Raw genomic sequence first — 27,866 nt, 5'->3', positions numbered from 1 at the left:
TTTAGAAGTGAAGCCCCTTTCGGAGCCCAGGGTCTGTCCCTCACATCCTGTGACATTCTCGCCATCGTCCCAAGCACCCCTTTCACATGTATCATGTCCTCAAAATCCAGGCAGTTTTCTTTTACTCCTCCAGGCCTCTTAATAGGATCGTCTGGAGAAAAGCACACACTTGGCACTTTCATTGCATGTATCAGTCATTTCTACAAAATCCACCGTCCTTGGTCGTTATTGTTATCACGAAATTACTATGTGACTGTAAATATTGAAAATATAATTGGAATTTCTATATTCCACACAACAAAACAGAAAGCAAATGTGCTTCTTCGCCATGAGGATAGACAAATATCCGCAGTGTCCCTAGTGTTAAGAGGAATAGAGAGTTGGGGGCCACGTACCATGTCAGGAGTGTCGCTCACAGCCTTTCCACTTAACTTTCAGACCAGCCTTACAACGTAAGTGTGCTGTGCCTGCTTTACAAATGAGAAAATTGTGATTCATAGAGATGGGTTGATTCCCCAAGGGACAGGTAGCCTGTAAATAACAGAGCTGAACTGAGAACCCAATCGTGTCTGACCCCCCAACACTTCCCATTGGCCACACTGTCTCCCTTCTAAGGCCTAAAGATAAAGACATGTGCTGGATGTCTACCTTCTGCCTTGTTTACAGGTCAGTCCTAAAAGATGGGGTGTGCGTGCGTGCACATGCGTGTGTGTGTGTGTGTGTGTGTGTGTGTGTTTTCACCTTCTGAAGATGGATCAGTTGCTCATCAGGGTTAGTTAGTAATTTTCTGTGAAAGCTCCAGGAAATGACCAGATTTTCCTCCAGCTCGTTGTATTATACCAGGTAGCATCTCCTCCCCGGAGTGTGCTGATGGGGTGATTATTTGCATGGAAAACGGCTTAGCAGGGCAGTCTCTCACATCTACGTAGGTATAAAACACAAAAAGCTATTTGTTTTGCTCCCACTTGGACTGGAGCATGTTGAAACCAGAAGGAAAGGAAATGCGGAGGGAGTGGAGCCTGCAGCTGGGCTGGGGAGCTGGATATAAGGACATACTTCGGTTTCTCTAACCTCGTCAGTCCAATCTGAGACTTTCCTTAGATCCTGTTTTCTATATCCACTGGAAGAAAGGAAGGAACCCTCATCTGATCACCTCATGGCCACCTGATGCTGAGGGACCCAGGTTCCTCATGGTGAACTAGTCGGTCCCACAGGCTCTGAGTTGCGATCTTGGGGCAAATCTCTGTAGGACCAAGATTTGAAAAAGGCCTAAATGGATGCTCAAGGTAACTGAGTTCTAGCCCAGATTTCTCCACTTAATTACTCCATGGCTTTGGGCAATCACTTCCACCCGCCAAGCCCCAGTCTTCCCATCCACACGATGGCAGAGCTGAATCAATGGTCCTGACACCTCCTTTCAGCTCTGACATCGTCCCATTCAATTTCTCAGCCTCCGGCACAGGCTGGGAGTCTGTGGCCAATACTAGGAGTTACTTCGACTTCAGAATCCAGAGCCCAGAGAACAAATAATTCACCAGGAAGCAATAGAATAGCTGCTGTTTACATTTACCTTCATTTAGGATAACAGTTCAGCATAACTCTTACCCTAGTAAACTGTCTGAAAACATTGATACCAGATTTAGCAACAAGAGTTAAAGAAAGAGGAAAGTATATCGCACCTAACTAGGAAATGAAATTTTCCCTTTCCTTCAGCATTCTGGGCAGTTGAGTTTTGATTGTATGGAGATAAGCACTCACACATCATTACAAATATCATCGCCCTTTGCCATCTTTCATCTTTCACGGCCCTGTGTTCACCATGACCATTGTGTTCTTTTCTTGAGGAGTTTGGTGTCTCCCCTTCTGCTTCAGTCCCTAAAGGGCAGGGCACACACTGAGAGCCTGGCCCCTTTCTTGTGCATAAAAATGCCCCCAAGAAAAAAACTCCTGAACTCCAGCTCGTTTTGATTCTGTCATTCAACTTGGGCGCCTCAGTCCCCCTCCCCTCACCCCAGGCTGTTCATTCACTCCCTCATCCATTCAGTCATTCCTTTATCAACTACTTGCTGATTAACCACAATCTGCAGGCACTGCGCTGGGTGTCAGGGAAAGAGAGAGGAAGGAGGGGCCCAAGCTGTCAAGGAGCTCACAGTGCGGAGCTCTCACTAATAGGCCATCAGGACCTGTGTGAACTCATTGTCATTCCAGAGGGAGAGTGTAGCAGAGGGTGGAAAACTGATCCGAGGTCATCGTGGAAGACCTTCCCAGGGAAGTGACCATTAAGCTGAAATCTACAGACAAGCAGTGAGTTGGGACCAAGGATGGGGACACAAGACCCCAGGCTCAGGGGGAAAGCGAGGCTACCTTCTCCCCCTGGTTTCTTTTGCTCGAGACCAAAACACAGGCTTCTCTTTCCCTCACAGAAAGCTCGGACCTGAAATCCCGACCCCTAAAAATGCCTGAATAATTGGGCATCGGTCTTAAAGAGGGTGTGTTTTCTTAGGTTATTGCTCCTGCGATGAGCTGCCAAATATTGAATTGTCCCTATTTGGTCTTAGTATGCAGGAAGTCACAGGTGCCTATTTCTCCATAGGCAATTTATTTTTAACTACTTGGACATCAGACTCGGTGTTGATGTTCATCACATGGGACATCTTGCAGGCCCTGGGGGTGGAGACACTGAAGAGCTTCGGTCCCATCCCTGAGGTAAATCCGCCCCTTTCCAGTAACACGGCTTTGGCTGACAACAAAGCGCCCAGGTTGCCCTAAACCCTGACTCAGAGGAGAGCTGTTGAGTTCAGCCAGGAAGATTCATTAGCGGGGTCTGGCTTTTCACACTCTGCAGAAAGGCCAGTGAGTTGGAAGCCTTCCTGGGAGCACGGAGTGGATTAAGTAGGCAATCGGAGAGAGGAACTCTGAGGGATCATCCTCTCTTTCTCTGACGTTACAGGGACAGACTCAGGTGGGAGAAATCAAGGCAGAGATGAGTTGGCAGCTCAGGGAGAGTTGCAATCTAGGCATGGTAAGTAAGTTGGCAAATGTACAACATGCACACTCAGGCCACCCAATGGCCAATATCTGGCAGAAACTTGTCTAAACAAACAAGGGATCGACTAGTTGTTTGGGGAGTCATACGGAGTGGCCTGAGGAAATAGAATTGAAGGCAAAGGTATGCTATTTTAAATGTGTGAAGATAGGTAGGAAGAGAAAAAGGAAAAAACATGGATTTTTTTCCTGGCTCCTTTATTTCCTGGATTTGAAAAAAAGAACTGGATTTGTTTTTGTTGATCTTGGTGCCAGTTTTGCCAATGACTGAGCTAAGACTTTTTATTATAAAATTTCTTTATTTAGCTACACCATGATTTTTCCCATCTCTCCTCCACCAAGAATACTTTTGTTGTTTTGATCTGGTGCAGTTCATATGTATAACAGTTTTTCTTTCCAAACAAAATTGCATGTGGTGTGAGTGAATCTGAATTCTCATTTTTTAACCACAATTTTGCATGTGCGTCATGACCCACTGCTGCTCCGGCTCCACACAAGGAAATGAATGGTATTACTCTACAGGGATTTAATTCCAGCCCAGAGCAAAGGCACTTGACATTTTTGTTGGCCGGGCCAGCCTCATCTTTGGCTATTTGTATAGGTGTTTATTTTTACCTCACCTAGGGTCAAAGGGAATTACAGTGGTAATTCCTTGGGCAGTGAATGGTTCCCATAGTTCAAGGATCTCTGAACTACTGCTGTGAATTCTAGGTGATGAATCTCTAGATTGGGTTTGCGTCTTTCCCGCTCTATGACTATTATGTCACTTTTGGTGGCCTAAAAAATCTCATCGCATCATGCGATGATAAGGACATTGTATACATCATAGGTGGTAGAACCCACTCGGGATGCTAAGAGTACTTCACACAGGACTGCTCTTAAGTGCTAAGCTCAGACACCAACATTAGGGGTAATGAGAACCCAGAAAAGCTAAATTAATGAGACAATTTCTATAGGCAAGTGTGGGACAGAAAAGTGAGGACAAGAGGGAGCAAAAGCCACAAAGTCCCAACGACAGAACACTGTGACCCTGATCGGAGTCATTTCTTCTTTTCCCCTGTTTTGTCCTATCATAAGTGGAGACTAGGAAGAGAGGCTGGATTCTTGAAGATCAGTGATTTGTAGCTCATTGGAACAAAATGAAGGAAAGCATCAATAACTACATTTAATTATCAAATTGCACAACAGGAGCCTGAAAAAAGCTCAGACATACCGCCTTAAAACAATAAACATGAGTAGTTTGTCAGCAACTCACAATCTACTACAGCAGGTCCTCGAATCATGTCATTTTGTTATAACATTGATGAGATGCCGTTGGGACTTAACTCTCATTTATATCAATTAGCCTTTGGTAAAATTGGTTTTGTTATATCATTTTGCTGCAGTTCTAAGAACCTATCAGCGACATTAAATGAGGACTTCCTATATTTGTTTCATAATCCTGAATATAAAGAGCTACTTCAGAATCTTTAAAACAATAAAAGTGTAGGTACTTCTTATATTTCAGTTTTCTCCAAATTTCTGTCCTGAAAACACACACACACACACACACACACACACACACACACACTCACTCAAACACCCACTTTCATTTTCCTCATGCCATTGACATTTCTAAAAAAAAATCTACATTTTTGGTTTTGTTGTGTTTTGTTTTATTCACAAGAAAACTGAGGAGCTTAGGTCCTGATAAATGAGCTGAAATTATTTAGATTGTCAGCCCGAGGTCATTTGATCATTGGGATAGTGGTCACCTCTCCAGCCACAGCCAATGACATTTCGGCCCAGCCATTCGAGTGCTATGAGTACATACTTTGATCCCCTCCTATCGAGTGGCCCTATAAACAAACCATTCATGCGAAGTCAGCTTCTCTGTCCCCAGCTCATGGGTCATGTCCAGAGCAGGCACCCTGCCTGCATCCCTGGGCTCACCCCCTCCCTCTATTATCTCGTTACCCCCCAACTCTGAGGTCAGGGCCGGAGTTTGAGTGTCTGTTCCACACATTAATGTGGATGTGACATTTTAAAAGCTAAAAATTCAATTGGCAGCTTGCCTCAAGTCCTGTGGCCTCAAAGTGGCCACATTTCAATGGAGGTGCCAAGTTCTGTTTTGGCCAACTCTACAGAAGTTTAACCACTCTTTTTGATTAAAAAATGGGCCAGGCGTATAATGACTTGGGCACAATCACATTCTCAAACTGAGATTAGCATCTTTCTGAGGAGCTCAGAGGATAATACAAAGCAAGGAGTCCTGAATTAGCTAACAGAAGATCTGCCAAACGAGCCAGACAAGCTTCTCAGGTGAGACAGAATCAGTGTCAGACACCACTTGTCCTGGATTAACCTGGCTCTAAGGTCCTTGGGCCAGAGCCTGAGGACAAACTCTTGAATGCTGGAGATTGCCCTTGTGGCTCTAACTCTCCTACCCCAAGAGCTCTACCCCGTGACCCGGAATCATGGTTGGCCTAGACGCTCAGCCACAACTGACCGTTGGCCCACACCTCACCCAAAGGGAACCAGACCAGTGTGTCTGTGGCCAAAGGCAGGAGCCACCAGTACGATGAATGGAAACAAGGAGAAAGACCTCTGATGTTAGGGAAACACACCAGGGAGACAACCTAGCACACCTGGGACCTAAATCCCACTGAATAAACTGCCTTAATGACCTGGCAGTATCAGCTGAAAGGTTAAGAGTGAAGTTGTTATTGTGGGAGCGCCCAGAACTAAGGGCACCTCCCTCTCATTGCTTTATTCTCTTAATCATAAACAGATTCAAATCTCAGAATACAAAGTGGCAAAGGCCAATCAAAGGGTTTCACACATCCTTTATTCCCTATCAGATGTAGCATCCAGGCAACACTTGCAAACCTCAGGTTCTGCCTCAAGGTGGGAAACGACTGTGCAAAATGCTGGGCCCCAGACTGACAATGACCGCTCGTGATCGAAGACGGGGAGCCGGGCTGCCTAGGGGCGCGGGAGCCGCGCAGCGGGCCTGCGGGGAACGTCTGGCCATTATTTCAGCAAGCAGAGTGGACATTCTGACCCTTGTTATTGCGTTTCCCAGAGCAGAAGCTATGAGCTTATTATGAAAATTACTCAAACCTCTTCCCATGGTGATAGCGCATAGACCTCCCTCAGTAAGAGCTCATTAAACATCTTTGTTTGGAAAGCAGATTATGGTGACATAAATATGCAAAAAAAAAGAAAAGAGAAACTAAGAAGGAACCCTAACTAAAAAACCATCAGATGTGTCATTTGAATGTGATATTTCACTGTCTCTGGGAACAGAGAGAAGTTGGGACAATCTTGACTAACAGACCTTGTTTATGGAGGCTGGTTGAATTCGCTAGCATTTCCACTCCTATAAGAAGGAAAAACTGTTACATGGCAGGTTCTGAGAAGCCCCGTGTGTCTTTTCCCAAGGGTCCCCCAACTCAGTGTTTACCCACATGGCACTTAAAGCTTTCTTTCCCAAAAAGCACTACCTCTCACATCCAAGCACATCTCTACCTCCAGTCCCTAGATTTGAGCAAAAATAATTGCACCTCCCTCAAACACAACAGGTATTCTCCCTAATGCTCTCAGTACTAGCCATGATAGATTAGATCACCTCACAGCTTTCCCAAGAAGTGGGCTTTCTTTTTTTTTAAAAAAAAGGCACAAATAAAACTTTTCTCAAAAACGAGTAGGAGCCTTCTCTTCTGGAGGTTGATCTGGGGTTTGAACACACAGCAGAGAAAAAAGTAGCTCTAACATATACACTTGGGTGTTCTTATTCAGACCCAGTGTTGGTTCCTGGCAGAGTGAAGAAGTGATTTCAGAACTGCGTAGGTGGGGCATAGGTCTCAGGATCAATCTCAGAGTTGCTATATCTTTCTCTGAAGAGTCTCCTATGAGAGCCCAGCTCAGCTGCAAACTTTGACGTATCACAGTGTTAGCCTATCTGACCTCCCAACTATCTGAAAACACCAGCTAGAGTAAGGCGTAAATAAATGTACACATTTGTTATGGTATATAAATATAACATGTACTTCAATTATACATTGAAACATAGATTCATATGTATGTCTTCAATTATGTATAAAATTCATTCTCACTGCATTTTCCATTTCCTTCCATTTCACCCACTTGTTTTTCTAATTCTCTAACCAGCTTCTTTAAGTTGTTTATATAAAAGAACAATCTCTGCTTTCTGGAGGTCAATTCAGGATTGGAATCATATTTGAGAACTTACCCTCATTTTTAACGTGATCCCAACGTGCTCACACTGGTGTTGCAGACCTTACAAAGAAAAAGCTGTAATCTATCAAAAGTAGCTCATTCTAATATAACTCTGCACAGGCAAAGAAGACATGTTGCACACACAGCTCCATCCTGGGGCCGGAGACGAGGGTGGAATTCTCTAGAGACCCGGAATTTAGGTTACTTGGACTGTCTCCACGAAGGTGAAAATGAAGAGTCCAACGGTACGATAGGAAGAATCCTTATGGAATGGGCTAGAAGTCTGCAGAGGGTCAAAGCCCCCAACTCTGGCTCTAAAGTCAGAGGATCTGACCTGGCAGCAGATGAGCTGGTGTCTCTTGTCTCTCAGAGGGACAGAGATATAGGAAGGGTCCAGGCAGGAGGGTCTCGAAGGGGCTGTCAGCTCTCACAAGCTGCCTTTCACGGTGTCCTTCAGCGTATCTCAGCCCAGCCTGTGGCTTGAGCGTGGCCAAGCAGAGAGACGGGCGAAAAGCAGGTGTGGTGGGTGTGGGTGGAAGATCGGAGTTTTCGCTGCCGCCCTCGACCGATGCACCACGCCCTCTGCGTCTCCCCAAGGAAATCTCTCTCAAGGGCAACGATGAGCATCCCTGTGCCTACATCCCTTAAGCGGCAATCCCCCCTTTTGTCAACGAAGTTGTCTTACATTGGAACTCTAAGCGAGCCCTGCGTTTGGCTAGATCCAGCCAGCTGGTCTTGTCAGCTGCACTGAATTACCTAGAGACAGGGGCCTCCCTGACCAACTGGTGCGTCTGCATAAGCTAATGCTGTTTCTGCATCCATGTAGCCATAGCCAGTGACCGGCCACAGCGGTCACGCCTTTTCACACCTCCTGCCAGTTAATTAACCCTGTGAAAGGGAGAGGCTGCAACTGCTTGCATTTTTTGCCTAAAGGAAATTAAACACATATATCTATATGAAAATATAGATATATAATGGTCTGTGGGGGAAAAAATTTGTGAAGCATAAAAATCTAGCAATCTTTATCAAGTTCAAGGAGCAGATCTTGGTGCACTTGGCTATGTGTCCATGAGGAATGCTAAGGAAAAAAAAAATGCAAGTCATGTGTCCCCAAGTCTCTCCACCACATTAAAGGAAAGACCACACGAAAATGTGGAATCTGCTTGGTTGGAGATGATCATTTCTGTGGGCTTTTCAGATATACTTTACTTTCTGTTATTCGTATTAGTTCTCTTTCTCTCATACCAGAGATGTGACTGGTTAGAGAAACGGTCTTGATGAACATTTTCAAGCTGACAGCTCTCCAAATAACTGAGCCCAAGGAATTCAGTGCACCTACACAGAGGAAGGGGCATGGCCCTCTCGATGTCTAACTTGCCAGGTTGTGTTTCTCTAAACTAAATGCTAACTTACCCACTTCTGTAGGTTTCACTGAATACAACTGCATGGAATGCTATTACTGTTTGCAATGCAACCTAATCTAAAAAACATTGCATTTCTTTTTAATCCAAAGGGGACTAGCAGTTTTATTGTGTTTGCATGTGCTTTCCCCCTAGACTCTGGCTGCCCTAACAAGAAATTCAATAAATCTACTTCCAAACCATCTTGCACAAGCTTTGCATGTCCAGTCTGGGCCTGAGGAAATTAACAAGCGAATAGAACATACCATCGACTTGCGGAGTGGCGATAAATTGAGAAGAGAGCATATCAAGCCATTCTCACTGATGTTTAAAGACTCCAGCCTGGAGCACAAGGTAGAGCTGGGTCCCCATAGTGGCTCTTTTTCTGAAGTAAATTGTAAGTGTTCGCGGGACCAGAGAGAGCCCAGGGGCTACAGTTTCGGTTGGTGTGTTTGTGGTTTGTTCGTTTGTTTGTTTGTTTGATTTGGTTTGGTGTCTTTTCTTTTTCTGTTTGAAAATCATGAGTAGACTGAAGGCCATGAGAGGAGAAGCCTTTCACATAAAGAGCCTCAGCGTGGCTCTTGAAGGACAACAGAACGGAAAGAACAGGGGTCCTTTATCCCAGGGAGCTAACGGGTATTCCTTCCACTTTGACATTACTAACCCACGTGACAGTAGCACCCACTTGCCTTTGCTTTTATGTTAATTCCCATCTGTTGCAACCCTTGTGATATAATATATATGCAGGCGCCCAATAACTTCACATAAGCATGAGCAATAAACACGGTCTTACGTGTCCCTTAGGTTGTAAGGGACACGTATTCTCCCATTTCCCCGGCTCCCTGCTGGCCCCTGATGTAGGCATAATAGAAAGAAGATGGGTTGTGGATCCAGAGTTGGGTTTGAAATCGTCCTTTGCTACTTCTTTGCTGTGTGACCTTTGAAAAGTGGAGTAGCCTCTCTGAGCATGAGCCATACAATGAGGATCATGAACGTGCCTCCCTCCCAGGTTATCGTGGAAGGCTTCAGGCAATGCCTTATTTAGGTTAAGTGCCCAAAAGCGGCAGCCACCATCATATCGATGTCGCCTTTTTCCAATGCCCCTTTCACTCCCCAGCTCTAAACTGCAAAGTGCTGGGGGCAGATGGCTGCTGTCCCTGCTTAACGGGGCTGTTCCTGTGCCCCGATGGAAGCTGAAAGGGCTTCCCTGCCTGGTCACAGGAGATGCTTGGTATCTGCAAGGGCCTCGGCAAGAACAGCATGGTATTTGCAAGCAAATTTCAGGAGTTGGATCTGATACTCTGCAAAGCTCCAGTGAGCAATTTTTTGTGAATTTGATCAACTTCCTGGGAGATTCTGCATTCCCCAGTTTGGGGAATTCACACTTCTGTGGGCATGTACCATTCCCGATGAGGTCTGGTAGACCCCTAAATGTTGCACATTCCGAAATCAGTATCTTTCTTCATCAGCAGTTCACAGTTTAATGCATTGTGCCTATGTGCCAACAAAACAAAAGGAGAGGATACATTTGGCTTCACGCAACCTCCCCTTCTATCCCTCTGCCAAATGGCAGGTGGACTTCTCCGATTCGTAATATAATTGGGAGCTAAAGGTCCAAATTAAATGCATTTTCTTTCCTGGTTGCTATGTTGAAGGAGCTAGGAAGGACAGGCTGGTCTTGCAAAGAATCTTCTCAATTAGCTGGTATAAATGCCTGTGTATGCCGGTGTCCAGAGCTACACAAAACCCTTTTTATTCATCCTTCCTAAAGATAGACTTGATTCACTAATGACCTGACCCCTGCAAACATAATTTCTATTTTTTTAATTTAATAGTGCCCATCTCTCATCAGCGAGTACCTGGTTTTGGAGCTGAAATGGAGCTGGGATGCACAGGATGTCTAAGGTTGATTTTTGTGGCCAGGGGAGGTTCTTCTAGAGGAAGCAAAGAGCAGGATTTACCCACCACAATCTGGCCATTTCATGTGCTCCACACGGCATGGGGTCCCCCGGGGTGAGGGTAATGGGGCACATCAGAAAATGTTCATTGCCCCCTGTCATGGAGACACCCCTCATTGGCTCGGGCTCTGGGACCCTCTCTAGGTGCTGCATTACTGCTGAGCAGAGGTACACTGAATAAAATAAGTAACAATCATTGCGTATTTACCAAACCATGCGCTAGTCTAAGCTGCTTGCACAGGCAGAGTAGCAATGAGAGTGAGAAGCAGATGTTACTAGGAGCCTCATTTTTCTATGTGATGAAATGGAGGGTCAGAGAAATCCAAACTCCACCTGCCAATGGAGGGGCTGTGATCTGAGCCCACGGTGACCCCCAAAGCCAGCGTCCTGTCTGTCCACCACGCTGGCCTGGGGACTTGCCCCGCTTCGACCCCGGCCTTTACATAAAAAGACAATCCTGTGTTATCTTCATCCTCTCCTCTTTGAACCTTGGATGGGGTGCCAGGCACAGAGCAGGGATTTGAGGGAGAGATGAAGTAAGAAAAGGGCCCAGGGCCTTACCAAAATAGAAGCAGGGCCTTCAAATCCACAGGATTCCAGAATTCGCCGTACCGTGTGCATCGACTCTGAGCCTGGTGTTCATATGTGTCAGTTTATAGCACCCTGAGAAAAACACTGCTATCCCACTTATAAAAGAGAAAAGGAGCCTCTTAGAGGTGAAGTAGAGGTCACAGGTCTAAAAATCCAGCTGCCATATTTGAGTGACTGTAAACTACCAACTGGGAGCGGTGCTATTTTCTGCACAGCACTAAGAAAGAAAAACCACCCAACGTGGGCAGTTTAGGAGGACCTCTCCCCTACCCCACCTCCAGTAAACGGGGCTTGCACCTCCAGAGTAGAATGAACAGGGAAAAAAAAAAAACGAAAAAAACCCACCCAGCAGACAATAGAGGAAACCAACATTCCTATACCCTGGTGTTGGTCAGATGGAAAAAAAGAGCTCTCCATGGATCTGTACTTCAAAAATCAATCCGCATAGGTTTGCTGCCTGAGTTCACAGTTTGTGTACTAAATAAAACCCCAGAGAATTTATATTCAAAGCAGTCGCTGGTCGGTATTGCCCCCTGGTGTCCAGCAGAAGCAATTACAGGCCTCTCTGGAGGAACTCAGATTCCGCAGATGTTAAGAGCAGGATGGGGAATTACATATCTTAGAATTATTAAAAGATATATAGTCTTGGTGACATCGAAGCCTTGAACCACTGCCTGACCCAGCTTTGGGGGAGCAAGTTTGCTCCATAAAAGCATGTTTTCTGAAAGGAAAAGTGGAAATGGAAGTAACGACCTTAGCCTGGGAAATTTTGTGGGGGGAATAAAGGTTTTCCTCTGTTTCAACAGCAATAAGATATACAAATAAGGGAACCTGTTCACATATCCACCTTTATTAGTGAATTGGAGAATACAAAAGCTCCTTTCAAATGTCATCCAGACCTTTCCTGATCACATTCACTTATAAAAATGGGCACATCTATCAACAGCATCTCGCAACAGGAATTTTGTATACGTCCAGTGTTGCGTAAACACTTGTGGGACGAATGAAGACTCGTATCCGGGAGACTGCCCGAGGAGACTGCCTCACCCCTGTAGCTTGCTGGTCCCAGAATATTTTTTTAGTGAACTCTAAGAGCCAAAAGACATAGGTCAGTCTTTGTTTTAAAGATTTTATTTATTTATTCTTAGAGAGAGGGGAAGGGAGGAGAAAGAAGAAAGGGAGAGAAACATCGAGCAGGTGCCTCTCTCCTGTGCTCGGACTGGGAATTGAACCAGTGACCCTTTGTTTTGTGGGACCCAACCAACTGAGCTCCACTGGTCAGGGCATGTAGGTCAGTTTTGACTCTGTAGCAGTGGTGTTTCAGGACAGAAGACTGTAAGTTCCACTTACTCCCTGTCATTTCAAAGTGGCACATGCACACACACAGGAATCTTTTGAGCTAAGCCTCAGAAAAGTGTGCTCGTGACTCAAGTGCCTTAGCCATGTTTGGACATGGCTTTTCCCGCTCTGCCCCGCTGGTTTCCGTCCGTGAAATGGGAGAGTTGACTGCTCCTCGTCTCTTCAGCAGTTGATGCTTTGAGCCTGTGACTTCCCCATGACGAAGGTGAACACGTGACCTGGTTTGCCTAAGACAGTGCCGGTTTACATTCCATTTTCAGTGTAACTATTAGGAGTACCTGCTTTTGTGCTCAAAAACCATCCCATGTGGGTGACAAGTCATGTGGCCCAAGTCTCGGGCCTCAGCCAGGTTAGCCTCAGTGGATCTCAACATCCTCACTTCCCAGCGACCACATGAGGACTCTCAGGGTGGGCCTCTGCATGGGGGTGGGGGCCTAACCCAGTCATCAGAGGTCCCCTCCAGGTCCCCCCCGCCCAGATTTCACAGTAGCATCCTCTGCCCTCCCTCAGTCTCAGGCGAGATATTCCCTAAAGGAGCTTACAGGTGTCAGGGGCAAACACAAGATAGAACTGCAGTAAAAAGATTCAGGAAACAAGACACGTTGGTCAAATACGGTCCATCATATTGGACTTTTCCTTTTCTTATGTATGACTTTTTTCTTATTAAGAAAAAGAATGCATTTTCCCTAATAAAAGCTTAAACCAAGCACATAAGGCAAAAAGAGGAAAATGGTGTCTCGGTGGTCTCTCACCCAGGATAAGCGCCCAGCGCTAACATGTAGGCATCAGTCTTTCTAGTCTTTCATGAGTGTGATTCTATGTACATACATTTGCTCTTTGTTTTCTGTAATGGGACCATTTTATGCACAGTGCATTGGGCTTTTTCCCACAATATTAAGTATGAAGTTACAAAGAAATTACTTTGTAGCCGCATGATTCTCCATTGCATGTTTTGACCATTGTCGGCTTTTTCCCCTCAGTTTTTCACTATTATAAGTTATAAACTCCATGGTGATGGCTATCGTCATATTTAAGTCATACATCCATGCTTAATTGTTTTCTTAAGATCAAGTCCTAAAAATGGGAGTAAAAGAAGGTACATTTTTAAATACTGGAGGTGTATTCTGAATTTGCCCTTTAAAAATTGTGCCTATACCTTTAAAAAATTGCCAACTTGATAAGAGACAAGCAGTACCTTCCTGTCATTTTTTAAAATTCTTGTTGACGTCTTCCCATACATTTTTGTGTTTTGGTCTTTACAGCTCTCCTTCTGTGATTTGCACATTTGCCTTTATTGCCGTCTTTTCTTGTGTTCAGCTCTGTCTTATTGATTTGCAACTATTCTTTATATGGTGAAGAATTTAACTCACAGGAAGGGGATGTTCCTCACTCTCTGGTTCATATTTCTCTTCGAGACAAGCCTCTGAATGGAACTTAGGATGAGGAAGGCAATGAATTATAATTACTTAAAATCAACCCAAAACCTCTAGTGCTTTGAGGAAGCTTAATGCCATAGAAACACGTATTTGGAGTGACTTTATTCAATTTAGTGTTGCAGAAATGGCATGAACAACCTCAGAGTGAGGCAGCTTTTCCATTTTGAATAAATATGAAGATACATTTAATATACACTTCAAAATTAACTGGGAATTTGTGTTTTTGATGTGGGCATTTCAGTGGGGTAAGTGCCCAATCAAACCTTATCAGTGATGGCAGATTTCCTTCCTTCTTTCAATGCTAATATCTGTTAAGTTCTGAAACTTTCTTTTTTAAGAAAAGACCTCCTTTTCTGTTATGAATTTAAGCCATAAAATCCTCTTTGTCCTCGGCTAATAGTTTTCAGACTTGAGGGTTACCTGGAATCTTGTTAAAAATGTCCATCCCTCTGTTCCTTAGGATTCTGATTTGGCAGGGATAGAGGCCTAAATTTTGAGAAAACTCTCCTGGGATTCTCTTGTCCTGGGTCTCCAGCCACCTATCTCTGTCCATGCCTGCATGTGAGGGCTTGGGCTAGTCACCTGCCTCATGCCTTCAGGCATGAGGTCACACCAGAAAGTCCCAGGTCTACACTCAAGGTCAGTATGGCTTCAGACAGATGTAGAAAGTGTGTCATTGTAAGGCTCACAGTGGTCCTAGAAGAACGGGCTCAGGCATCAGACAGGCCTTGTTCAAATCCCACTTTGAGGGTGCAAGGGACGGTTGACTAATTTATGGATCATTATTGGATACCGACAGGTTGATAGCTTTCTGCCACTCAGATGGACACCCCACACACATATAAAAGCTTCATTTATCTTTCAGGTGTTTGGTGTTCAGTAAAAGAGCAAAAAACATGGACTAGATTACTGAGTAGATGTGACGAACCCCATCCCTGCCACTTAGGGGCTGGGTGTAGGTGACGAAGATGAGATGATCTTGTGGAGGTGATGATGATCATAATACCTTCCCCTCACTGGATTGGTGCAAAAATTAGAAGACATGATACCCATGTAGTAGATGTTTGAATAAATGCAAGAGTTCTTCTTTTCCCTTTTCTGATTAATCCTATGCCGATCCAAATCTGTGTGAGGCTAAACCTGCTCACTTAAAAGAAATCTCACGCTTCTAGAGCTTCTTGTAAACATCAACTTCATTAAAAATAGTGAGCATAAGCAATCATAACATGTCTTGTGTCCCAGGGCACCAGGGCCACAACGTTCATAAACAACACACAATTGTAAGTATCAATACACAAAGGTGCACACTAACCAAATACACGATGCAGCTTGTAGATAGAGTTTGCTGTGAATCAAGTTCTGTGCTGAATATTTTCAAAACCTTCATCTCATGTTGTCCTTTCTCTATCAGCAACCACATAAACACAAGGATTTGTCACACAGGAAACCATTAGATAATCTTGTAGGTGAGGTCAGTTGGTTCTCATCTCTGTTCAGAATTTCTCTCAGTTTTTTCTGTCCTTTATAAAGAAACTCAAAGTTAAGTGGAGACTTAACAGATTTCAGGAAAAAATGCATCACAAACTTTGAAATGTGTCTTTCTTCTTTTTTCTATCAACTCCTGTTGGAGTTACATCAAGTAGAATAAGATAATTAAGAAAGAATTTGGCAAAGCAAAGGAGGCTAGTCAAGCGAATGAATTAAAATGGATTCATTCCACCTTCTATCTGATGGGATCATTCCATTTGATGGATTAGGATGTTGGACTCTGGAATCAGGTAATGCCCGGGGGGGAAATGCATGTTTTTTCTTCTTGGAGACATTCAGAATCTGTTGAGACACTACACCTCTTATTTAGATGTAGGGAGATAGGAACATGGAGCATGAAGCAAATGGTCTTGGGTGTTCTCTCTCATTTTCCGAATCAGATTACTATCCGATCGTTTCCATGACCTTATTTTTTATAGGAATTATTCTGGTGCAAGCTTGAATTACCGTTGCATTTTTACTGCTCTAGTAAGACCCAAAATAGTAAGAATATTCAGGCTATCTCCTTCAGGTATGAAAGACAAGAGGCTTAGGGGGAAAAATCATCCTTTATTCAAGCAGTGGGTTTGTCAGCCTCCTTAATATTCTTGATATTTTTCTTATAAATGTATTGCTATTTCTACTTCCCTCTAAATAGACAAATGTAATCAAGGGCCATTTTACTCGTCTTTTTATCAGACCAATTAGCTAGCTCCAGTCTCACAAAGCCAGCATTTTCAGAGTCAGAAGTACCAATGTCATCTCGAATAGAGTAGTATAGAATGATAGAATTGTGAAGATTTTGATCCGAAGGCCATTGGCGCAGTCCTTGAAGCAAGCTTCATGCTCCATGTGTAGACATCACCATCATCTGCAACCAGAGGCATCTGGCAAGGAGCGCAGGAATATTGCCACTCCCATGGCCTCCCCCTGCCTTGGGGAACCGACCAGCCAAGAAAGGGAGAGTGCTCCTTCCAAGGATGGGAGACTTGGGGGAGGGAGAGCTGGAAGAATGGTGGGATGGAAGCTTTGTAAACTTTACTGCTTGGAGGGCTCACGCGTCAGTCCACACCCCCACCCCCACCCCCAAACACACACCGCCCCAAGGAAGAGCATAGCATTAGGAAACGTATTGCCGTTAAGAGTGTCCTTTTATCCCTGGGTGATGTCGTTCCAGCCTCACACTTCTGAAGCTGTCCATTTTACATACATTGGTGAGTTTCTTTGCGAGTCTACCAAGCATGAGGAAACCCATGTTCGTACAAAAGTGAGGTGACTTAGGAAAAGTATGCCGGTGAGGGATTTCCTCAGATATACCTGTCACTCACTGAACCACGCCTGATAATGACTCTGGCTAGACACTAGACACCAAGCTAGGGAAGATAGTCGACTTCAAAATAGGAAATGACTAAAAATTAGTCCCTCGCACCTTCATTGCGATTATGCCTTTTACCCCAACAGTCTAATTTAAGGGTGCTCTAGCCGCTGCCATAGTACATAATGAGGGATTTCACAGCAGAATGAGGTTAAATTTCCTCACTCATGAAAATGAGCAGATGGTCCCAGTTGAGATTCTTCTTTAATTTAACAAACATATTAATTTATACTAATGAAAGATATGCTAAGAAATTCTCTCTCTGCAAACTAGATTTATCCAAAGATGAAATGGGTTCTCAAGTGAGTGGTTGATTTCCCCTGTCATTGGAAATAGGCAGGCAGGAGTTAATGACTCATTTCTAAGAGATTTTACTGAGTGAAATTGACATTAAGAAGGGTTAGACCAAGGCGACAAATACAATCTACTCCATCTATAAAACTGTGTAATCTCATATGCACACTTGGACAAAAGTATGGTAGTAGTTTGAACCGTTAACTAGACAATTACATCTTACAGAGCTGTAAGGATTTAAAGTCCTGTTCAAGTTACTCAGTTATTCAAATCCTCAATTTCATTACCTGCAAAATGGGGATATGATCAACAGGATCTCCCTCAACATGTTGTCATAATTAAAGGATGCCATCCATGTTCAGCACGTAGCATACATTGTGCCTACCTTGCAGTAGGTACATAATACATAAATTTAACAATAGGACAGAGGTTAAATTTCCTAATTATTAGTCATTATCACTCAAACTTGTTACTTTAGATTTTGGCCACTTCCTGAATCAACCAAAACCCTACAGACTGAAAAATAATAATAAATTCTAATCTATGTCCTCAAAGGAAGCCCTTGTAATTGACTCCAAGCGTCGTGTCCCTTTGATTGGTGTGAACCTCCTTCACAGTTGGCCCAGGTACTGCCTCCAGGCGTTGGCTCACAGTGGAACACTGACAATGGAAGACCTGGAGGCAAAGTAAGTCTTCCCACTTGGTCTCCACCTAGCTTGCCACCGGAGGAAAATGAGAACTGTTAGATTGTATGCAACTGTAGTCTGGCCAAATGATGATTATGTGACATTTTTTAAGTCAACAGTAAGTAATGCTCAGCAAAGGAGCCAGAGACTTGGGTGTGGGATCTGTAGGAAAGGACCTTTCACAGTAAGAATGGGCCAATAATGATGGAGGAACACACTGCAAAGTGAGCTCTCAGGCACTGGGAGTGTTCAAGCTGAGGGTATTCACAGTCTTGGGATGTCCTACCCCAGCTCAGAGAAAAGAAACCCACATCCTCCAACAAAGCAGAGAAGGCCACCTGGAGATAAACAGCAGGTGATACCAGGATGTCACAGAAAGGACCATTTGGTGGGCCTTTCCGCTCCAAGATGCTGTGAAGGTGAGAGTGACAATGAGTCGATGACAATGATGATGATGGTGAAGATGAAGAAAAGGAGGAAGAAAGGGATCAAGGGCCCTAAAAATTATTATCGTTGTCTTAAAAATATCATTACCAAATCTATATAGCCAAGTGAAATTGATCCATCAGCCAACAAAGAACAATCCGACCTGGTGCAGCTGGGTGTTGAGGGGAATGCAGACATTTCTCCTCCGCTGAATCGCTGCTTTGCAGCTAGCCCATTTATTTTCAAGCTGTTGCGTGAGGCTCTACAACTGCGCCTTTTTCACAGGTGGCGCCCTTTGTAATTGTTAGTAACATGGGTTTTCGATGGTGTTCTCAGGAGCGAGAATGGCTCTAGTGACTCTCCAGAGCATGTGGCTGGTGCCCCTCCAGATACCAGCAGGTTTTCAGAACAGGGACAGAGACCTCCGGACAGGAGGGTCGAAGGAGCACTGTGAATGCGGCGCTGAGTGTGCATCTCTGAGCAGCTCTATGCTTCTTCACAGAGCTCGCCAGCGACAGACCACGACCCTTCCCCAAATCTCAGCCATGACCATGTGCCGTCAGTTCAGTCGAAAACCCAGACCACACCCAGAAGTAGGCCAGCGAATAAAAATCATGTGCCTGTTGATAGTGACTACCCCACCAACAAAAGGTTGGACTGGTGCTATTATTTCACTGACCTGACCTGAACCACCTCCCAGTGCTGGGCCAAGGAGCCTGAGGCACTATCAGAGCTCTATGGACTGGTTTCCTTCTTAAAGGAACTCTGTAAAATCCAAGGCAGGGACTACAAAGCCCCACAGCCAGGCTTAGCTTTCTGTGTCCCTCCCTCTAAAAGTGATCAGCATGCCGGGTCATCTGTGACAAGTTCCTAGACCTCTCTGACATGAAGGTAAAAGGAGGAGCTTGGGTTAGGCTCATTTTAAGGTCTTTTTCAGTTTTAAAAATCCTGCCCTCCTTCTGAATGGATTATTCCTCCATTTAATGACTCCACAAGGATTCAGAATACTAGGCAGGACTAAGGCAAGTACACATTCAGTGCTGACCTTCCAGAAGCTTTTAAGGCTGGATAATGTAATTACCAAGTACTCAGGATAATCAAAATAAACTTACCACCGTCCCCCAGGGCTGACCTTGAGCAGACCACAGAAGAAATCAGGCTTATTGGTCAATCAGTCTTGTCTTCCCCTGTATGAAATGGAAGGGCTGCCCTTGCCGGAGATCTCTTAGGCGACCTGCTGTTCGAAGAGACTATGAATTTATTTTTCAATACTTTATGAAGAAGGTGGTCAGAAAAACTCTGGTAAAGCATTTCCCTGTGTCCCCAAATCAAACAAGAAATCGAGCAAGATCCTTAAATGACTTAAGTTTACTCATGAAGTAAGACAATGTGAATTTGATTTGCTAAATATGTGGGTGTGTGCTCTTCTGTTTTGTTATTTCAGTGGGAGAAGAAAAGGATAAGCTCAGGCAAAGTCCCCGCCCAGGCCCTCCGGCTGTGAAGGGACACCTTTTCACTCTGGGGCTCCTTACTCACTGAAAGCGGGGTGGGAGGGGTGGAGACCATACTCTGCGAGGGGTTTCTTAAGGTATGGGTTCCTATTAATTTTAAAAAATCTTTATTTGCTTTGTCTCTTCTTGCTGTTTCCCTCCAGCTCTACACACTGGTAAAACTTAACTCTTCCAAACACCCACCTCTGCTGGGAAGTAATTTATTCTCCTTCTTTTTTAATTACAGTATTCTCAGATGAGGGATGAAGTGTTCAAGTCAAACTTGGTCTGTGCGTTTATCGTTCTTCTGTTTATCACGGCCATACAAAGTTTGCTTCCTTCTTCAAGGTAAATACAAAAGGACAAAGTTACCAGGTGAAGTCTCTTTGCGAGCCAATGGTCCCTCACCTGGAGCCTGCCAGCTGACCTTTTCATGGGATCAGAACTTAAAATAATGGGATCCAGGATCCATACCAAAATGTGCGACGATATTAGTGTCTATTCTGGTGGTCCTACTTCATGTAATAATCCCATTATTCTGCTGAGGCAAGAGTCTTTTCCCCAATCTTAAAAAACACAAGAACCAAAATCAAAATAGGTCTCCCTCTCAGGTGGTATTGTCCACGAATGCAGAAAGTGAGGACAGCAGCCTCCAACCCCATTAACCGTTCACTTGTTGTTCGTAGATACAGCATCATAGCTTCTGGGGTCAGCAAAATTAGCACTTAAATAATACTGCAAACACCTATATGTGTATAGTCACTGTACCAAATACTTTACATATAATAACTCATGAAATCCTCATGGCAACCCTAGGAGGTAGGTATTATTATTCCCATTTTAAAGAGGAGAGAACTGAGGCTCAGAGAATGAAGTGAGTTGCACAGGGTCTGACAGTTGAAAAATGTCACAGCCTGGATTCCAACCCTGAAGGTCTCATTCCAGAGTCTGGGCTCATAACCCTCTATCAGACACGGAAGTATATCGTGCAGGTGACATCTGAACCTGGCTCTGGGTTAGCCCACTGACGACGCTTCGTGCTCTCTCCTGCACTGTAGGGCAGCGTCTGCCTCTTTTCTCAGGCAGTTCCCTTCTCCCCAAGCTTACCATGAATTTTTCTCTTTCACGTGGTTAAAAATAACATCAACAAATATTGGTGAAGTGTCTGATACAGGCAAAACGACATGCTGGACCCTGAGAATAGTATAATTTTTCAAGAGGAGATTTGCATCCTCTAAGACATCATTTAGCGGGAAAGAGAAATTAATCCGTCTCCCCGTTACTGGGTCCTTACTGCGTGCCAGGGAAGGACTCCATCTCTTGCCTGGTTGTCTCAGTAAAGCCTCAGAAATAACCCATAAGTGAGGCAGCATTCTAATTCCCATTTTGAAGGTGAGGATTCATTCAAGGACCTGAGTCCACATGGTGGCTGAGCCGGGAATCGGACACAGAGACAGAGTCTTGTGCTTTTTTAACTAATTAGCTGCTTTGCCCCAAAACCGGTGATTCATTCTGACTGGGTGGTTTAAGGCAAATTTTACAGAAAAGGGATATCTTGAGCTGAGTACAAGAGGGAGACAATGAATGGAAGAGTACTCCCAGGTTAGGAGACAGCCCTTGGCGAAGGGACAGAGATGGGGAAGGCCTTGTGTTTGCAGAACAGTGGGTGAGTAGGAGAGTCTAGAAAAGGATGTGCGCAAGGAAGCGGTACGCAAGCAGAGGTTCAGTGTCCACCGCGCTACTTCAAGGAACTTAGAATTGATCCTGGGGGCAGGAAGGAGGCCCTGAGGAGTTCTGAGCACAGTAATAGCATGATTCTGTGAAGGAAAGATGTTCAAGTTAACAAACCTTTGGGGAATGGCAATGCTTGGCCTTTTCTAGGTTATTAGAAGAAGGAGAGAGGATTCCAGGGAGACAGTGGGCGTAGTGGCATGTTCTGAATCTCTCCAAATGCCCAGATATCTGAGCAGTTAGCTAGCAAAACCAAACCCCTAATGGCCTATAATTCGAATAAAAACAGGTGATGTGGCAACCCCATGGAATTCGGTAGTGAGTCTTCCAACAGCCCAAGGTGGGTGTGATATCAAACATCAGTGTGGGGGGAATCATAAAGAAGCACGTAGGCATCTGTCACAGCTGGGGGAAAAAAAACAGCCCCAATGTGGCTAACAAATAATCCCTGGGAAGCCATGGAGCCATGGGAAAGATTGGAAAACTACCTGGAAGTGGGAGGGCATTGCCCAATCCAGCAGTGGGTGGGTGCAAAGTTCCACAGGGAAGTCTGAAGAGGGGAACCGTCAGGACACCATAAGCTGCTGAAACGGACCAGCCGCCTCCACCTCCCAGGGCAGGATCCTGGCAGGAGCTGTGCGCGTGGAGTGCAGACTGCTCGCGGTACGGGCAATAGAGAAGAAGAAAGGAGAGAGTCCACAAAAGCATGGGCAGAGACTCTAGCCATCACGTTTTGAGCACAACATGAAAACTACTGAAAAAAGGGCTCCATGAAGTTAAAACGTAAACTCTCCTGAACCCCACCTCTTTCTAAAAGTTCAGAGAAGTTAATTTCACACAAAAAAATGGCAACAAAGTGTATTGTTGGCAATCCCATACTAAATTATTATTACAAAAAGAGAATAAAAAGTTGATGTATAGCCTTATAATCAATAAAAGCACTCAGAAAGACATGCTTACAGCATATATGAAAATCTGAACCTACTATTTTGAAAAGAACTAAGCACTTAATGCAGCTCAATACAAATAATAATGTAAACAAAAACTAGGAAAACTTAGAGACTTGGTAAGAGAGGTCAGGAAGGAAATAAAAATAAAAGAAAGATGCATTTCAGAAACAAAGACTTAGGAAAAGAAAACTTAGGACACATCAACACAGCAGTAACACCTTATGGGAAACAGAAGATGGACAGGAAGAATATTTTTAAAATCAAAAAGAAACCTGAGAAACTTTCACAGCAAGAAAAGCCTAAGGAGGCATGACACTCAATGGAAGGGGGTACCTGACTGGAGAAATAAATATGGAAAGTTCTAGAAAGAATGTCCAACCCAATAGACACCAGCATAACTAGGGCCCAGATTGTGGTCTCAAGGTGACATATCGCTGTTTTTATGAAATTTTTTTTAGAAATGTATGATTCTAAGCCTGGGACATCTTGTCCTACCAGAGAGCAAGAAAGCCATCAAGATTATTAGTCATGTCCAAAGGATTCAGAAGCCATATTGAGGAAGCTCCCACTGTCCAAAGATGGAATAATTTGAGCTTCAGTATGGATAATTGTTAAAACATTCAGTCAAAACCTAGCAAATATTTTTAACTTTATGAGTTTACAGGTGGATAATCTTTGGTAGATGATAAGGAACTAATAGGTTATCTTGGAAACCGGTAAAAAAGGGAAAGAAACAAATATTTTTTTTCTGCCTTCCCTGCATGAACTGTCATAAGATCACCAGATAGTAGGTGAGTGGAGATATCATAAAATTATTCAAGCTATAAATTGAAAAGATATCATAGATTTAGAATATCATTATTTCCCAACTCTCAATGACTTAATGGCTCCAGGAAGTGAGCAGAAAAGGATGTAACAGTGCAAAGAGGAGAGACAACCATCTTTCCGGGTGTAAGAACTCCACATGTTTCTAGTCTTCTCGTGGGATCCAATCTAAGTCTGCTCAGGCTTCCAATCCAGTTCCCAATTTACAGGAATTCCTGAAGGACCAAAGATGTTGAATGAGTGTGCAAAAGTAAAATCCAGAGAGCAGGAAAAGCTGTAGGTCAAAGGGCACATAATCTTCAATAGATAAATAATAAAGAAAATAAAGAGATAAAGAGAGAACCTGTAGATACTTTTAAAGACTTAGAAGACAAGTCAAATATAACCCCCAAAATGAGCAAGACTAAATTATAGTGTCTAAAAATGGATGATACGCTATAAAGACACGGAAAGTAATTAATTGGGGTGGGAGAGAGGATTGGGACCTGGCCAGAGGACACGGATGGGCTGGTGAAATGCCCTGCAAAGTCCTCTTTCACGAACTGAGTGGTTGTCACGAACACAGACATCATATAATTAATAATAACTAATTAAGCGATACTATTGTGTGATTTTCTGTACTTATGCTTTATTTTACAATTTTTAAAAAAGATTTTACTAAGAGAGAGAGAGGAGGCACATGTATCTCTGCATATGTGGCTGAGGAAGCTTTACACCAGTCAGTAGCCCAGAGTGCCTGCTGGGAGCCACACCTGTTCTAGGTGCTGAGGACACATCACGAAACAAAAAAGACCAAAAACACCCCTAAACAACAACAACAAATGCTACCCTCCTGGAACTTACAATCTAGTGGAAGGAGACAAAAAAAATAATTAAAATACCTACACATGTCTAGGTTTATATGCTATAGGGTATATGTAGCTACCTATAAACTATGACCGTTATGCAGGTACATATGTAGATATGCCCATGTTATACAGGTAGATAGGGATACTCTATGTTAGTGGTTATCTCTGTGCTATGGTGTAGATATGTATATGCCATGTACATAGGTTTGTATATGCTATGCCAATGAATAAATCAGGACAGAGTACCAGGGGGTGCCAGCAGAGAATGGGTTTCCTGACTACCCAAGAGCCATGTTGGGGACTCTGGTCATTGGAAAGGGATGGCCTCAGGGCAGTGAGCCGTAAGTGTGGTGGGGTCTGGCCAGGTTCACCCAAACTGCCTGGACCCCCCGCTTCCATCCTGCCAGTGGGTGTATGGGTGCCGAGAAGGATATGACCGTCTCTGGTGCACCCCCTCTGGACTCCTGGTCCAGGGTGTTAACACTCCCAGTAAACATCCTTTGAGCACCTACTATGTGCCCATCTTCGCTGGGCACTGGAGATGTACAGTCATAGCCCCTGCCATTACAGAGCTTACATTTCTGGGGAGGGGTGGGAGAAGGAGAGTTAGCTAAAAAATATTGTAGCGTAATGACTCTTATCATAGGGAGCGTGTAAGATGGGACGGGATGTGTGGAAATGAGGTTAAGACAGAGGGATCAGGGCAGGTGTCCCAGAGGGCGTGACCCTGACATCGCAATGGCCTTCAGAGGCGCCCTGCAGGTCCTGGGAGAGGACTGAGGAGGAGGGAGGGGGAAGGGCTGGAAAGGGAGCGTGCCTGAGGGCCGTGGTTTGTACATCTGGAGGAACTGTGACTGGTTCGAAGAGAAAACTTTATTGAAACATTTAACCAAAGAAGCGATGTAACCAGATTTGTGTTTAGAAGGATCACACTGGATACGGAAAATGGATAGGAGAGGGTGAGGTGTGGGTTTAGGAAGACCAGTTAGGAGGTGATTGCAAACCTTCAAGCAAGAAATAACAAGGACAAGAGAGAGGCAGTGCAGTGGACCCGAGAGGAAGAATTTGCTCGGTATTTAGGAGAGAGGGTTGACAGCTCCCAGGACCAACTGGATGCAGGGTATGAAAGAGGGAGAGGAGCCCCGGATGAGGTGAGATTCCGGATTTGGCAGAGGGACAGAAAGGGCCACTGTGCCCCGTAGGAAGGGAATGTGGCATTCCCCAGCAGACAGGTTCCCTTTCCAGGCGAAATGACACCAGCCTTGCCGCCCGGTTTCTAGTTCCAGGGGGATCAGTCCTGGAACCTCGCCCAGCAGTGGGCCAGACAGAGTCTCCGACTCCGGGGGGTCCACTGAGCCGGTAACTGAAATACCAGCCAGTGCCCCACCCTCGCTGGCTCAGTGAAGAGAAACCCTGACAATAAAAAGTTCAAAGCTGAGCTCTGAGCAGACAGTCCACGAGTTGCGCGAGTTGCGCTGCCCACCTGCCCCAAACACAGCTCTGCTTCCTCTACTGCGGGCCTGTTTCCTCTCCAACTCATTTTGCTTCTGATTGAGTCTTTGCAACTAAACAGATGGCGGGTGCCTTTCAGGCGCGTCTCTTCCGTCATGGACTTGTTAGCGGATGAGGCAGGCTGCTCCTGTGACCACAGCTAATTCCCGGCCCCAACACAAAATGAATGGATCCTGGCAAAGAAAGACGGTGCTTGCTTGGCTCTTCCCTACGACTTCCACATGCACACAGACGTTTCTCTCCCACAGAGTAAACTGAGGAAAGTCCAGAAAATACCTCTTGTGGTTATAACAATGTGTCTAAGCCCGCATCAGTGTTGATGAGAGAGACAGGGAGAGAAGGAGGAGGGGAAGGAGGGAGAGAGAAAGAAGAAGGGAGGGAGAAAGGGAGAGGAAAACCAAGCAGGAGAGGAAGTATTGAAAAGGGAGGAAGGGAAAAATGGAGGGAAGGGAGGAAGAAAAGACAAGGCACTGGATCTTACTTTCTGTGCATCTCACTAGTTGTATGTATGTACTTCACTTCTCTGGAGCCTCAGTTTCCTCATTATAAAACGGGAATAACAATGCCAGCTCCCCAGAGTGGGTGTCAGCATTAAATAAGCCATGCCCATTTTGACAAATTCTGGTCCCATGCCCCTTTCTGAGCCACAGCCTTTCATTTGTCTGTTGAAGTGGCTAAGGATGCCTTCTTCTCAGGGTTGCTAATAGGATCATGTGCTCTCTTGGCCTCCCAGGCTCTGCAGATTCTAAAGGGTGGTACAAATGTCACTCTCCATATGACCTGAGTCTCTGATTCCTATTGCACCACAAGCTGTTTTTGGACACTCACTCCTCCCCTCTGCTCCCCACCTCCCCAGCAAACATCAGATCCTGATACTGACCCAGACTCTGTTTCCAGACAGACTGCAGAGAGTAATTAGAATTTAATGCCTAGAAAGTATTTGGATAGAGCTGTTTGCAAATCCCTTTGCATTCTTTTTTTCAGGCTTTATTTCAAAAATGAAAGGTTTCCTTGCCTCTTATGTACACCAACAATTCAAAAGCAAATGCAGGGCCCCTGGACACCGGAGGTGCTCTGTAATTAGAGAAAAATAACAATCCGATGCTCTAACGTCTGTGTGTGCAGAAATAAATGGACGCTGAGGAGCTGCGGCAGAGATTTCCAGAGGAGTTTTATACGCAGTGCCAGGACCTTGCTTAGAAAGCCTGTCTTGTAATTGCTGTCATACAAAAATCCTCTTCCCATAGATCTTGAAAACACCTTTGGTTTCCTAAATTTCACCATGAATAGAGAAAGAGAGCAACATTTCTTTGAGTTCTTATTATGTGCTAAGCATTGCAGTGCTTTATTACTTTCATGTCTGACCTTCCCATTAAGGGATAAGCCTTAAAATCCCAATTTTGCATGTTAAAAAAAAAATGATACTCAGAAAAGTGAGTTACCTTGCCCAAGGCTTTGCTCTTGCTGTGGGACCATATGCCTGCCTTTTACCTCCTGTCTTAGTTAGTTCAGGCTGCTGTTACGAAAATACCCTAGACTGGTAGCTTATGAACCCTAGAAATTTATTCCTCAAAGTTCTGGAGGCTGGAAGCCTAAGATCGAGGTGCTGGCTAAATCAGTGTTTGGTGAGGTCTCTCTTCCTGGCTCACACACACCTGTCTGCACCTTCCTCACATGCAGAAGGGACAAGGGAGCTCTCGGGGTCTCAAACAAGGGCACTAACCCCTTTCAGGAGGGCTCCGCCCTCATGACCTTATCACCTCCCAAAGGCCTCAACTCTAAACACAATCATATTGGGCAATAGGATTCAACATACAAATCTGGGGGGACACATTCAGTCCACAGCACTTCCCTTTCCTTTTTTCAGCAAACCCAGAAGGAAGTGCTGATCACTTAAAACTATGTAAAGGGCTCATTTGGGTGGCTCTGCATGCAAATCCCCCCACATAGCCTTCCCATATACCCTGACATCCCACCTAAAGTATACACAAAAGCACAATAGCTAAGTAGGCAACAAAGCATCCATGTTATCAAGTTCCAAGAAAATGTTTGTTTTGCTTAAGGAAAACTATGATAAAAGCTGGAATACCGAATGTGCCTAAAATCAGGAGAGCATGTGGTGTTTGTTCTGAATCTCTTGGGTCTCTGCCTGCCTCCCCACTCTACTCTCCGACTCCAGGGTGGGGTCTTGC

General features: G+C 44.6%; 1 protein-coding gene across 1 annotated transcript in view; it reads left to right on the top strand.

Annotated features, from left to right (window-relative positions):
* ADCY8 (adenylate cyclase 8) overlaps positions 1-27,866 on the top strand; it is a 156,023-nt gene that overhangs the window by 86,466 nt on the left and 41,691 nt on the right. The window contains exons 8-9 of the mRNA XM_054590096.1: positions 8,823-9,020; positions 20,056-20,156. Of these exons, the coding sequence (XP_054446071.1) occupies positions 8,823-9,020; positions 20,056-20,156 (299 nt within the window). The remainder of the gene's footprint in view (positions 1-8,822; positions 9,021-20,055; positions 20,157-27,866) is intronic.

The sequence above is a fragment of the Pteronotus mesoamericanus genome, unplaced genomic scaffold, assembly GCF_021234165.1.
Source record: "Pteronotus mesoamericanus isolate MK-2021 breed Mesoamerican mustached bat unplaced genomic scaffold, CSHL_Meso_final scaffold_174, whole genome shotgun sequence".
NCBI lineage: Eukaryota > Metazoa > Chordata > Mammalia > Chiroptera > Mormoopidae > Pteronotus > Pteronotus mesoamericanus.
The sequence above is the reverse complement of the archived record's forward strand: the minus strand, read 5'-3'. Positions and strand labels throughout refer to the sequence as shown.